The 15106-nt window shown below is 45.7% G+C and overlaps 1 protein-coding gene across 4 annotated transcripts in view; it reads left to right on the top strand.

The window, feature by feature from the left end:
- DISP3 (dispatched RND transporter family member 3) overlaps positions 1 to 15106 on the top strand; it is an 88186-nt gene that overhangs the window by 15741 nt on the left and 57339 nt on the right. The window contains exon 1 of one of the 4 annotated variants that reach the window (XM_082229791.1): positions 5773 to 6029. The exons of 2 other annotated variants lie outside the window; for them this stretch is intronic. In XM_082229791.1, the coding sequence (XP_082085917.1) occupies positions 5880 to 6029 (150 nt within the window). In that variant the 5' untranslated portion in view covers positions 5773 to 5879. Of the gene's footprint in view, positions 1 to 5772; positions 6030 to 15106 lie in introns of those variants that run through there. One more of the 4 variants, XM_082229790.1, reaches the window with a different exon arrangement.

Consider the following 15106-nt stretch of genomic DNA (forward strand, 5'->3'; position numbering starts at 1 on the left):
GTATCAGAAGCAGTATTTCTATTTCATCTTACTAGATTTACAACCTACTGTCCAATTCCATGGTTCCCAACTCTGAAAGCCTTGAAGCACTTTGAATGCTCCACTAGATATCACAAACCCGCTGTCCGCTTATGGGAACGGGATGCTGGTAAGGTGCTCTGGTCCAGCATCTTCCTCACAGGGGCCACCTGGAAACCTGTAGGAAACCCTCAAACCCAAGAGCCCTCTCCCCTTCTACAGCTTCCAGCAACTGATATCCAGAAACATTACTGTCTTCGTCTGTGGAGGCAAACCATAGCCAGGATGACTAGGAGGGCTGGGCGATATATCAGTATATCATGCAAAACCATTTTGAAGTTGTGATATCTATTTCATAATTTTTGACCTGGCAATATATCGTGAATCATGCATGATTTTGTGTGTGTTTGTGTGTGTGAACGCAATGCAAAAAATCACAATGCGGGGAAAACCACAAAGCCAGACAATGCCTCTCCATAGCTCCATCCTTTTTTTCTTTTTTCTCTTGCCAATTATTTTTTCCCCATTTTCAAATTTATAACACATCCAAACCAGATCAGAATTAGTGTAATCCAAATTTTCTTCAAAAACTGGCTTCCCATTCTCAGATATATTCAAAGTCATTCCCTTTTGCATGCTGCTTATTTTGCAGATTTATCTCTAATTAACATCCATTTCCTAGCAAATCGCTCATCCTTCAGCTGTCCCTTTACCGACTCCTGCATATAGATACAACAAAATTACATAGCTCCATCCTTATTTCAGGCATTGTGATATATCACTATCCCATGATGTTTTGTTGGTGATCTATCACAATGTTAAAAACCAGACATCAGCCATCACTAGTAGTAACCATTGATAGCTTTATCCTGGCTGATCCTCTTTCTGATCCATGGAGGCTACTCTTAAATTAAAGCCCGCAGCCCAGTATACCTGAAGGAGTGTCTTCACCCCCATCGTTCAGCCCAGACACTGAGGTCCAGCTCCAAAGGCCTTCTGGTGGTTCCCTCCCTGTAAGGAGTGAGGTTACAGGGAACCAGGCAGAGGGCCTTCTCTGTAGTAGCGCCCTCCCATCAGATGTCAGGGAAATAAACAACTACCTGACTTTTAGAAAACATCTGAAGGCAGCCCTGTTTAGGGAAGTTTTTAATGTGTGATGTTTTATTGTGTTTTTAATATTCTGTTGGGAGCCACAAAGAGTGGCTGGGTAAACCCAGCCAGATGGGTGCAGTATAAATAATGCTGTATTTTTGCTCCATAAGACGCACTTATGGAGCAAATGTGTGGTCGGTTGCTGGCTCCCTTTTTGGCCACACCCCCTTGCCCAGGCCTCCATTGTTGAATGTTCTGCAGATGGAGGCCATTTGTTTCCCCAGTGATATGTGACTGGCTGATTAGATTATCTGTCTGGAAACTGTAGAAATGGCTCCTTTTCCTTTCCTAAAGAAGTTCAGAACTGTGAGTTGAACCCCATAAAACCAGGATTTTTTCCCTTTGCAAAGTAAGCTCAACAACTTTGAGCTGATCCTCAAAAAAGGGGCTTTTCCCCCTTTGCAAAAGAAGTTGCACAACTGTGAGCTGATCCCCTCCAAAACGGGGCTTTCCCCCTCCTCTAAAAACTAGGTGCATCTTATAGTCAGGTGCGTCTTATGGAGCGAAAAATACTGTGACTGATGATGATGATGAATACTTAAAAACATGAAAGTCTTTTTGGATCAGGCCAGGGATCTGTCTAGCATCCTGTTTTCACAGTGGCTAACCAGATGCCCCAATGGTTAGCCTCCAAGCACACAGCATCCTGTTTTCACAGTGGCTAACCAGATGCCCCAATGGTTAGCCTCCAACCACAACAACCCTCTCCAAGCACAACCATTATGACCAGTAGCCACTGATGCTGTGTGTGTTGTGTGTGTGTGTGTGTGTGTGTGTGTGTGTGTTGATCTGGTCTTCCTTTCTGGAAAACACATGTCACTCAAGTATAATTGGATAGACGGAGGGGGATTAAGAGCTTTCTGTTCAAAGGCAGGCAGCGTCAGTTGGAGCCCGTTATTGACTCTGATAGAGATCAGGAGGCTGTTATTCAATTGTCTCGCCTCCTTCCCACCTCTGAAAGAAATTCTCTCTCCTCCTTTTTAGTTAAGCCCCTTCTTTTTTCTGAAAAGTCTCTGGCAATTTCCAGTCTTTCCGAGTGCCAAAGATGCCTCCTGCAATCAAAGGAATATCTCTATGTGTTCTTGTGTGTGTGCGCGCAATGTGCTTTTTAAAAACAAGTCCCATAGCTTCCCTGACCAAGAGAGAACTGTAGCTTTAAAAAGGTGAACCTGGAAGGTCTCTATGCGTGGGAAGAAACCCTCCAAGCCCATACTGGGAAATGGAAAGCAGCCTAAAATGCGGTGCTCTTGAAATGTTCTCCTCACTTCCTCCAACTCTCCGTTGCTCTTAAGCTTCTGGCTCGGCACGCCAAGTCGAATCTGACAGCCAATTTTTACAGCTGAATTGAAATGGAAAGATGGGCAGACTCGGGAGAGCATGGGAAAAGACTCAGTAAAAAGTGAGTTTCCCGCCCACCCCCCTTTAAAATGAAGCCTGTTTTGTTTTGTCTTTTGGAAAAAAAAACATCCACCATAAACCTTTTTAAAATGGCTATCCTGTGATAGGAAGCTGCTCTTTGGTCCACTTGGCTCAGTACTGTACTGTTTACACTGGCTGGCAGAGGCTCTCAAGTAGCTCCGTCCGTAGAGCATAGAATCATAATATAGTAGAGTTGGAAGGGACCCCATGGGTCATCTAGTCCAACCCCCTGCAATGCAGGAATCTCATCCAGCCCTCTGCTTAAAAACCTCCAAGAAAGGAGAGCCCACGGCCTCCCAAAGGAGCCCGCTCCACTGTCAAACAGCTCTTACTGTCAGAGAGTTCTTCCTGAGGTTTAGTCGGAATCTCCTTTCCCATAACTTGAAGCCATTGGTTCGAGTCCTGCCCTCTGGAGCAGGAGAAAACAAGCTGGCTCCATCCTCCATGTGACAGCCCTTGAGATATATATATATATATATATATTAAAGTAATTTTTATTTGATTTTACAAATATAGAATTATGACAATCCAAATTACATATCCATATTTAGAGATATCTTCAAATCTCTGGACTTCCCATCTTCCCCTCTGTGAGTATTATTGTATACCTTCTCAGCTGGATATTATTTCATAATCCATATCTTATATCTCTCCATATTGTCCATAATATTTGCTACATTACAAGCGTTATTAGAATCCTACAAATGTTTTCATCTGCTTACAGTAGTCTCCTAGATAAATTATAAAATTTCCCCATTGTTTAGTGAAGTTTTGATCCTCTTGGTTCCTGAGCTTTCTGGTTAGTTTTGATATTTTGGCATAGTCCAACAGCTTGGTTTACCCATTCCTCTCTTGTCAAGATGTTGTCTTCTTTCCACCTCTGGGCTAGTAGCATTTTATGTGGCTGTTGTCACATAAAACATATGGGAAAAACTTTCTGACAGTAAGAGCTGTTCGACAGTGGAATGGTCTCCCTCGGGAGGTGGTGCACTCTCCTTTCTTGGGGGCTTTTAAGTAAAGGTTGGATGGCCATCTGTCAGGGATGCTGTAGCTGAGTTTCCTGAATTGCAGAGGGTTGGACTAGATGACCCATGGGCCCCTTCCAACTCTTTGGTTCTATGATTATATGAATCCAGCCAGGCAAAAGCACTTGAGGCTGATGAGAGTGTGGTTGGGAGAGAGTCCCAAGGGCCAGATATAGAGGTCTGGGGGCCACATTCATCCCCTGGGGCTGAGGTTAGGGCATCCCTGACTTAGGTCATTTATCAAGGTCTCCATCTGACCCTACAAATTCGTTCTCTCTCTCTCTCTCTCTTAATTATTATTAAATTGTTCTAATTTACATTTCAAAATACTCATTTAAAGGTAAAGGTAAAGGTACCCCTGCCCAAACGGGCCAGTCTTGACAGACTCTGGGGTTTGTGCGCCCATCTCACATCTAGAGGCCGGGGGCCAGCGCTGTCCGGAGACACTTCCGGGTCACGTGGCCAGCGTGACAACGCTGCTCTGGCGAGCCAGAGCCGCACACGGAACGCCGTTTACCTTCCCGCTGGTAAGCGGTACCTATTTATCTACTTGCCCCCGGGGGTGCTTTCGAACTGCTAGGTTGGCAGGCGCTGGGACCGAGCAGCGGGAGCGCACCCCGCCGCGGGGATTCGAACCGCCGACCTTTCGATCGGCAAGCCCTAGGCGCTGAGGCTTTAGCCCACAGCGCCACCCGCGTCCCATTTAAACAACCTTAAATTAATGACATCCCTTCTTCTCTTTCTGTGGTTCATTTTGCATACCATACATCCCTGCATATTTTGTATACACTAAACCGTTCAGTATTCCATTATTACATCCATCAAAACTTATTTACACTCTTGAATTTATCTTAATGCTACCAGCGTTTTCAGATGTACAAAATTTTCACCTATATATACAATAAACATTTTCCAGTCTTCTTTAAACGTATGTTCTTCTTGTTCTCTTTTTCTATAAGTCCGCAAGTTGTGCGTATTCTGTCAACTTAAGTTGCTATTCTTCTTTGGTTGGGACCTCGCTTGTTTTCCATTTGGGGGCTAGCAAAACACAGGCTGCAGTAGTGGCATACATAAATAATCTTTTTTGACACCTGGGAATTTCCCAACAGAAAGGACTCTGGGTGTGTGTGTGTGTGTGTGTGTGTGTGTTTCGAATGTGCTTTTCAACATTTTTTTCAGTTCATTATATATCATTTCCCAATACTCTTTTACAAGTCTGCCACATACAAAAGAACGTTCCCTCCACCTCTTTACATCCCCAGCAATTATCTGATTCGGACTTATACATTTTAGCAAGTCTACTCAGAGTTGAATATCATCTATAAATCATTTCCAGGTAGTTCTTCTTCAAGGAATAACGTGCTGTGAACTTCAAATTGCTCTTCCAAAGTTTCCCCCAGAGATTCAAATCTGTATTATGTCCTGTGTCTATGGCAGGGGTAGGCAACCTAAGGCCTGGGGGCGGGATGCGGCCCAATTGCCTTCTCAGTCTGGCTCGCGGACAGTCCGGGAATCAGTGTGTTTTTACATGAGTAGAATGTGTCCTTTTATTTAAAATGCATCTGTGGGTTATTTGTGGAGCATAGGAATTCGTTCATTATTTTTTTCAAAATATGGGATGAGGGTGGCGATGTGGGTTAAACCACAGAGCCTAGGACTTGCCGATCAGAAGGTTGGCGGTTCGAATCCCCACGACGGGGTGAGCTCCCGTTGCTCAGTCCCTGCTCCTGCCAACCTAGCAGTTCGAAAGCATGTCAAAGTGGAAGTAGATAAATAGGTACCGCTCTGGCGGGAAGGTAAACGGCGTTTCCATGCGCTGCTCTGGTTCACCAGAAGTGGCTTAGTCATGCTGGCTACATGACCTGGAAGCTGTATGCCGGCTCCCTCGGCCAATAAAGCGAGATGAGAGCCGCAACCCCAGAGTTGGCCACGACTGGACCTAACGGTCAGGGGTCCCTTTACCTTTACCCTTTACCACATGGTCTGAGGGACGGTGGACCGGCCCCCTGCTGAAAAAGGTTACTGACTCCTCTGATCTATGGTATTGGTGTCTCTCTCTCTCTCTCTCTCTCTCTCTCTCACACACACACACACACACACACACACACACACACCCCTCCAGGGCCAAGCTGGGACCTGCATCTGTTACCTGCCTTTCTCCATTTGTGTACCCTGCATAACAGGTAGCTTGAAGGCTGCTTCTCCTCTGTCCTTTCCCTGCCTCTTCTGCCACACGTCATTCTTTGAAGAGAGCCGCGATCTTTAATGTGTTGTGTTTTCTGCCTCCCTCTCCCCCCCCCCACTTCCGCCTCCCCAATTGTCAACAACCTGCCCAGGATGCTTAGGGAGACAGACTTTCCTCTGTATCAGACCTGGCAGCATTCAATGACAGCTAAGGAGCAAGATCATCAGCAGGTGAACGCTTTATTCCCAGACGATCCACTTAGAGCAAAGATAAGATGTTCACTCCTCCGAAATTTGATGCCTTCCATGTACAGAACCGATTCCTCAGTTAAGCCAGCTGCCAGTTAGCCTGGGAGTTCGTTAACTCACTTCCTCCCAACTATGTACTGTGGAAGTAGGTCTGTCACAAACATTTTGATCTTATTTTAGAGGGCAATGGTGGAGGGTTGTGTGAAGGCGGTGGTGGAATAAAGGCTCTTCTCTCCCAAGGGGCATAAACCCTGGGGGGGCGAATCCTTTGATGATTCGGTGTAATCATAGAATTGTAAAGTTGGAAGGGACCCTGAGGTTCCTAGTCCAACCCCATGTTATGCAGGAATATGCACTTGCCTCATACGGGGACCAAACCAGCAATCTTGGTGTTATCGGCACCATGCTCTAACCAACTCAGCCATCGAGGGACAGCTGCAAAAGATTAACCCCATGCATCTTTCTTTCTTTCTTTCTTTCTTTCTTTCTTTCTTTCTTCTTTTTGAGTTTATGCATTTCACTAATTTTACAATCATTTTAACTTTTCCAAACTTTACTTCCTTCCCCCTCTTTCTGCGGTTCCTTAAATTTCTTTTTAATATCTTCGGCATATCCAAATTAACTCGCATATTTATTCATCTTCTTTCGAAGCTGCAGGTTATTACGAAAATCCTGCCAATGTTTTTATCTGTTTGCAATTTATCTGTAAATATTCAATAAGCCATTTCTGTTCTTTTATTTAAAAATTGTTATCTTGATTTCTTATTCTCCCAGTAAGTTTTGCCATTTCTGCATATTCTGTAAGTTTTTGTATGCATTCTTCCTTTTCTGGAACTTCTGCTTCTTTCCTTATTTGGGTGAGTAACATTCTTGCCGCTGTGGTTGCATACATGAATAAGTTTCTATACAGTTTAGGTAGTTCTGTCCCTATAATTCCCAAAAGAGAAGCTTCTGGGTTTTTTTGTTTGCTTTTAAACAAAGTTTATTTTAAACATCCTTTTCATTTCATTATATATCATTTCCCTGGCATCTTCAGATAAGTCTGGGAATATATCCAGTCTGGAATCCTGGAAAGCTGCTGCCGAGAATGTAGACAATACGTAAACCAGGCATAGGCAAACTTGGCCCTCCAGATGTTTTGGGACTACAACTCCCATGATCCTAGCTAACAGGACCGGTGGTCAGGGATGATGGGAATTGTAGTCCCAAAACATCTGGAGGGCCGAGTTTGCCTATGCATGACGTAAACAATATGAGATGCTGAGATTCCTGCATTGCAGAGGGTTGGACTGAATGATCCTTGGGGGGGGGGGTTCCCTTCAAACTCTGCAATTCTATGATTGTGTAACCACTTTCTGACTTGGTATAAGGATGGGGGAAGATGGACTTGAATGTCCCCCAAGGTCTCTTTCAGTGGTGTGATTTTTGGTGCTTACTGGTACCTTGACCCAGTAGGCAGTGGCGTAGCGTGGGTTGTCAGCACCCGGGGCAAGGCAAGTAATTTGCGCCCCCTAACCCGTGAATTTTAGTAGGGGCAGAGAGCTGCGAGTGCAAGCACACACACCCCCAAGATGTTGCGCCTGGTGCGGCCGGCCCCCCCTGCACCCCCCACACTACGCCACTGCCAGTAGGAAGGCCTGGGGTCACCAAGACCTCAGCCACAAAATTGAATTTTCCAATCAGGCGTGTTTTGCTCAGGGAAGCCATCCTCCTCCTCTTCCCCACTCCTTTTCCTTTTCTTAAAAAATATTTTTATTAACAATTTCAACATACTAACTATCAAAACATATCACATTCATTATTTTTTCCCCTTCCCCCCTTCAAACCCTCCCCCCCGAGACTTCCTTAAGCTCCTCTCTCTGATTTCTCAGCACATATTATTCTCTGCGTGTTATAAAATTGTACATATCCTTACGTTCTCTATCATGTTATCAAACCAATAAATTTGTGTATGTTTATCCAAACCTCACCAAGGAGTCTAGTTCATTTTGTTGTCTTTTTAGATCATTTGTAAAAAGCTCCTATTCTTCCTTAAAGTCACAGTTGTCCTTGTCCCACAGTTTGTATGTCAATTTAGCTAGTTCTGCATAACTCATCAATTTTTCTTGCCACTGTTCTTTCGTTGGGATTTCCTCATTCTTCCATCCTTGTGCTATATAGACTCTTGCCGCTGTTGTAGCATACATAAATAAGTTCTTATTTTCCTTGGCAGGTCTTCTCTTAGAATCGCTAACAGAAATGATTCTGGGTTTTTTTTACTCCTTTTCCAGCCTAATGCCTGCTTTTTTTCCCCTCCCTGGCATGGCGCAGGCTTTTGCTCAGCGAGGCGAGCTAATGTTTTAATGCTTTTCCCCTGTTCTTGCTTGGCTGATGCCCCTAGCAAGAAGCACGAAGCCAGAATCCTCCGCTTTAGATCAGACGACATTCTCATTTCCAACCTCTTTTTCTCTCCTTCCCCTAAAACACACACCTGCCTAACCTCCTTGACTGTTTTTGGTATACGAGAGAGAGAAGGGGGAAATCCATCCATTTGCTTTCCTGATTCTTCCTCAGGAGCCATAGCAGCCTCAAAACCTTCTCTTTCTCTTTGGGTTTTCCCCCTGATCCCTTCCAGAGCTCAGGTATTGTTGTTTGTTGATTAGTTGTTTAGTCGTGTCCAACTCTTTGTGACCCCATGGACCAGAGCACGCCAGGCACTCCTGTCTTCCACTGCCTCCTGCAGTTTGGTCAAACTCATGCTGGCAGCTTCGAGAACACTGTCCAACCATCTCGTCCTCTGTCATCCCCTTCTCCTTGTGCCCTCCATCTTTCCCAACACCAGGGTCTTTTCCAGGGAGTCTTCTCTTCTCATGAGGTGGCCGAAGTATTAGAGCCTCAGCTTCAGGATCTGTCCTTCCAGTGAGCACTCAGAGCTGATTTCCTTCAGAATGGAGAGGTTTGATCTTCTTGCAGTCCATGGGACTCTCAAGAGTCTCCTCCAGCACCATAATTCAAAAGCATCAATTTTTCGGCGATCAGCCTTCTTTACTCCCATACATCACTACTGGGAAAACCATGGCTGAGACTGGGGAAGGGGCATGGCTCAGCTGGAGAACAGCTGCTTTGCATGCAGAAGGTCCCTGGTTTGCTTCCAAGACATTAAAAAAAAGACTTAATTTTTCAGCAGTCTACTTAACGCCAAGGTAAGTTCGATCCCCATATGGGACAGCTGTATATTCCCTGCATTGCAGGGGTTTGGACTAGATGGTAGGGACGCAGGTGGCACTGTGGTCTAAACCACCGAGCCTTGGGCTTGCCGATCAGAAGGTCAGCTGTTCGAATCCCCATGATGGGGTGAACTCCCTTTGCCCTGTCCCAGCTCCTGCCAACCTAGCAGTTCAAAAGCACACCAGTGCAAGTAGATAAATAGGCACCGCTGTGGCAGGAAGGTAAACAGTGTATCCATGTGCTCTGGTTTCTGTCACGGTGTCCTGTTGCGCTAGAAGAGGTTGAGTCATGCTAGCCACATGCCCCGGAAAGCTGTCTGTGGACAAACTCTGGCTCCCTTAGCCTGAAAGAGAGATAAGCACCGCAACCCAGCGGCGTAGCGTGGGTTGTCAGCACCCGGGGCAAGGCAAGTAATTTGCGCCCCCTAACCGGGGGCAAGGCAAGTAATTTGCGCCCCCTAACCCTACAAATCTATGCCTGTGAATGATGGTCCCCCCCTCTCTCTTTCTCATATTCCAATTGATTCCCATTTCCGCCAATCGATCCCCAAAGCTCTCACCCAGCGAAATTCGTGTGTAATTACGCTTCGCCATCCCTAATCCTGCCGCTTCCACCGGGAAATCATGACGGTGCGTTTCTCCTCTCCAAACTTTCCCCGGCCCTTTGCCGGCCGGTGCAGCCCTTTTCACTACGAGCTCCCCTCCTTCTCTGCCTGCTTCCGACCCCACCTCCCCGTCCAGCCTCCCTACCTCTTGAAAAAAGGCGCCGTCGCCGAGCAGGACACCCCTGCGGCCATCGGAGAGAGGCGGGGCCGAGGGAGGCAAGCCAATGGGCGAGGCGGGGGTAGGTGGCCACGGGGGTGGGCGCTGCCGCAGTCCTCGGGTGGGCAAGGTAGGAGCAGGCGGAGGCTGGCCGGCCGCTCTGACAATCGGGGCGGGCCAAGGGCACGACGGGGCTGGGCCCTCTGGACTCGCGCCCCCCCCAGATGTTGCGCCCGGTGCGGCCGGCACCCCTGGCACCCCCCACGCTACGCCACTGCCGCAACCCCATTGACTGGACTTAACCGTCCAGTGGTCCTTTACCTTTACCTTACTAGATGGTCATATGGGTCCCTTCCAATGCTACAATTCTTTGATTCTATGTTCTACCTCGGCAGTCTGGGGTGGTCTGGTCCTGGGAGGAATCAGAAGTTGAGAGCTGCTGCTGCTGCTGCTGCTGCTGCTGCTGCTGCTGCACTGAGGTCCTGCTTTCAGGCTTCCCATTGAGGGGCTTGTGGCTGGTCACTGTTAAAATAGGATACTGGACTAGATGGGTCTTTGACCAGCTGCAGCCCTCTTCTTACAATCTTATGAGTATCAGAGAGGGAGGTCTATTGTCTTCATACCCTGCATGTGGGCTTCTGAGGGGGAACGACTTTTCTGTTTGGCCACTGGACTAAATGACCCAGCAGGGTTGTCCCTATGACGGAAGAGAAATCCATTTTTTTTGAAAAAGGATTTACTGTATACATGGAATTTGGTGGTTCTGACGCAATTGATGTTTGCCCGCATTGGACCGTTTCTTTCTTCTGTCTGAGCTACTGTGCCTTTTTGCTTCTGGAAAGCCCTACTAACAAAATTACAAGCAAAAAGGAAAAAAGCCTATAAAAAGAGTCAAGCTCCATGCAACACCATATTTCTGCAGCATAATTTTATAAATATTAATGCATAGGTGTTTTTACATGGCTGTGTGCACTGCCAATGCAGGCAATGATTCAGATAATGTGTTAGAATTGGTCATATTTTCAGCGGAACTGGTGGAAATTGTTTTTATCTATATAATTGTTATATATACACCCACACCCCTACCTGTGTGTTTTTATTGTATTGTGAAATTGCTTTGAGATGCTCTATAGGAAGCAATTCAGAGTTGAAATAAATACATAACTCACTTCTCATTGAGCTCAAGGAATGAGCTGGGCATCAGGGGGAGAGAGAGAGAGAGAGAGAGAGAGAGAAACCCATTTGACATTGGCATCTTCAGGCTTGTATGCTGTGTTGGCCTTGCTCAGAGTAGACCCACTAAAATCCATGGACCATAGTTATGTCAAGGGATGGGGGCAAATTTGATTTGGTGTGCATTTAAAGGCAAACGACATCCAGTCCACACTTTCCAAAATGATAGGAGATTCAGAATAGCCATCCTTCAAAATCCACACATTTCTGAATTTTGCAATGCAGTTCTCCAACGAAGCAATGTCTACAAAACTGAATATCTTTGGGGGCAAAGTGTCTGTTTAAATGCATATATTAGTGAAATGAACATGCAAATATGTGCTCTTTTAATGCAATTAGTTTGCTAAAAGAAAAAGAAAAGAAAAAAGTGTCAGGCAAAAATTGCCTATGAATGTGTATCTGGTGGATTTTCATGAGGATTTTGAAACAAAAAATTCGCAAACTGCTAATAGCCTGGATAGCTCAGTTGGTTAGAGCGTGGTGCTGATAATGTCAAGGTTGCAGGTTCAATTCCTGTACGGGACAACTGCATTGCAGGGAGTTGGATTTGATGATCCACAGGGTCCCTTCCAGCTGTACAATTCTAGGATTCTATGATGTGTAAATACAGGGAGCTGAATTCATGGTTTAGGAAACGAGGAACTGAAATGGACAGATTCACTCTATCCCTAGCTGTGTATGTTAATTTCAGTGGGTCTACTCTAAGTAGGGTTGGAACCTCAAGCTTTGAAATAATTTCCCCTGCCCCAGTGAGGCCACCAGTTGTTGGAAAGCACAGGAAGTTATCATGCTACTATCCTGCTCTGGTCAATGTTGCCAGTTTCCTATTAGATGTCTGGTCATCGACTGTGAGAAAAGGTTATTGGACCAGGGAGGCCATTGGTCTGATCTAGCCGGGCTCTTCACACACACACACACACACACACACACACACACACACACTTTTTTAAAAATTAATTTTTCTGTTTTACAATTTAAAATACTCATTTTACATCCTTAAGATTGGATGAGCTCATGGAGGAAAGGGCTGTTGATGGCTACTAGCCAGGGTTGCGATCCTCTATGCTTCTGGATACCAGTTGCTGGAAACCACAGGAAGGAAAAGTGCTCTTGAACTCAGGCCCTGCTTGCAGATATCCCATAATGGTCATCTGCTTGGCCACTACAAGAACAGGATGCTGGACTAGATGGGCCATTGGCCGGATCCAGCAGGCTCTTATGTTCTTATGCCAGCCTTCCTCGCTTTGGGGTTTTCTTCTTCTTCTTCACCCTTTCCTTCTCTTCTCTCTTTTAAATATGATCTTTATTCAATTTTCCGTTCTACAATTTCAGATAAACACTTTACATACTTAAGGTATCAGTGACTCCTCTTCTTCTCTTTCCGTGGTTCATTTTACATATGAATCCCTGCATATTTTACAAAAACTGTACCAATCAGTATTCCATTATTGCATCCATCAAAATTTATTTATCTTAATGCTGCCAGCTTTTTCAGCCGTACACAATTATTTCTCATATATTCAGTAAATGTTTTCCAATCATCTTTTAAACATATGTTCTTCTTGCTCTCTTATTCTATATGTTAAATCTGCAAGTTGTACATATTCTGTCAGGTTACCACTCTATAGGACGCACCCGACCATAGGACGCACCTTGTTTTAGAGAGGGAGAACAAGAAAAAAAAATTATCCCCCTCTGCTCAGCGCCCCTTCAGCGAAGCGGCAGGAGAAACGGAGCCCCTTCCATTTCTCCTCCCACTTGGCTGAAGGGGCGCTGCGCAGCTCTCCCTGTCTGCTGAAGCCAGGAGAGTCTTGCTCTCCCGGCTTCAGCAAAAGGAACCTGAAGCCTTTGGAGCGCAGTGGGAACTCAAGCTGTGCTCCGAAGGCTTCAGGCGGCAGTCCCCAATACTCTTCCACCCTTTTACAGGTCCACCACATATGAAAGAACGTTTCCTCAAGCTCTTTGCATCTCCAGCACTTATCTGATTCAGTCTTGCACATCTTAGCAAGAGCAAGGCTCTTTTTAGGTTCTTATGATGTTGTTTGTCTGGAGGTCCATCAAAAGACCTCGCAATGATCCCTTGCAATGAATCAGCTGGGTCTCCAGCAAATGTCTAAGAAATTTCTTGAGCATGATTCTTTCAGAAGTCTCACTTGGCCAGCAGCATTCAGCTGCTGAACTTGGATGCCGCACTTGTGATTTTCCTCTTCAGTAGTAAACACTTGAGCTAGGTAGGGCATGGTGCTGCCGCTGCTTCTAGAAAGATTTCATGAACCCTATCAGATGTGCGTCTCCATCCGAAGAAGGCTGGCGGATGCTTCTCCCTGTCTGGCAAGGAGCCATCCATCTTCATTACCAGCTGGAACGGAAGAGTTGTTGTTGTTTATTTAAAGCCATTTAGAAATCTCTTCTCATAAAGTATTTCAAAAGCAATTTTGCAATAAATGCATCAGCCATGGGGGGAGAAGGAACAATTACACATAAGAAAAACAATCCTAACTTTTCTGCTAAGAAACTCAATTAAAAATACTTTTATATGTAACAGATAGGTAGCCGTGTTGGTCTGCCATAGTCAAAATAAAAAAATTCCTTCCAGTGGCACCTTAAAGACCAACTAAGTTAGTTCTTGGTATGAGCTTTCGTGTGCATGCGTATGAGCTTTCAGTGTATCTGAAGAAGTGTGCATGCACACGAAAGCTCATATCAAGAACGAACTTAGTTGGTCTTTAAGGTGCCACTGGAAGGAATTTTTTTATTTTATATGTAAAACACCCACAAAACTTTAATCTATGGAACAGTGGCAATGATGGCCACTGTTTCGGATGACTTGAAATCCGCCTTGGCAACAACAAAATGAATTGGACTCCTTGGCAGGTTTTGAATAAACATACACAAATTTATTGATTGTTAACATAGTAGATAGATAATATAAGTATTTATACAATTTTACAGTAGGCAGAGAACAATATGAGTTGAGAAATCAGAGAGAGGGGCTGAGGGAAGTCTCAGGGGTGGGAGGTTGATAGGGAGGTGGGGGGAAATGGGGGGAAATAATGAATATGAGATATTCTGATATTTTGATATGTTGAAATTGTTAATAAAAAAAATTCTATAAAAAAGAAATAAATCCGCCTTGGCGGGTAGCTCCGTTGATAGAGCATGAGACTTTTCATCTCAGGGTCAGGGGTTCAAGCCTCATGTTGGGCAAAAGATTCCTGCACTTCAGGGGTGTGTGGACTAGATGATACTCAGGGTCCCTTCCCACTCTACAATACTATGATTCTATGAAATGTGGATTAGACAAATTCATAGGCAGAAGCCTATCTAGGGCTACTAGCCTGGCTATGCTCTGCGTCCATGGTTGGAAGCAATAATGCTTCTGAATATCAGTTGCTGGAAACCGCAGTGTGATGGCCTGGGACTCAGGCTCGGACTCGGAACCAGAGGAGTCTCAGTCCACACCGGATCCTCTGCCTCAGGCGTCCTCTGAACCAAGTCTGGGGCCTGATCCTGAAGAGTCCCAGTCTGCACAGGTTCCCCTGCAACAAGCACCAGCTGGGCCGAGTCAGGGGCCTGAGCCTGCCCTGGCTCCAGATGTGGGGATTACCTCGTTGCCTTCAGCTGGGCCATCACTTACAGCTGCTCCACTACCAGTTGGGTCAGGAGAGGCTGAGGCGGCCCCTGGGTCTAGTAACCCACCAACATCTCCCGAGCTGCAGAGACTCAGGTCTGAGAAGAGGAGAGACCTGAGTACTCGCAGGAGGAGGGCTCGCCTTCGGGCGAGACAGGGAGGTGAGTCACCGGGGGATCAGGACCGGCCGTTACCCCAACAAAGATAAAAGGCTGTCGGACCCCGCC

This window comes from Podarcis vaucheri (genome assembly GCF_965113315.1).
Source record: "Podarcis vaucheri genome assembly, chromosome: 7".
Taxonomy (NCBI): domain Eukaryota; kingdom Metazoa; phylum Chordata; class Lepidosauria; order Squamata; family Lacertidae; genus Podarcis; species Podarcis vaucheri.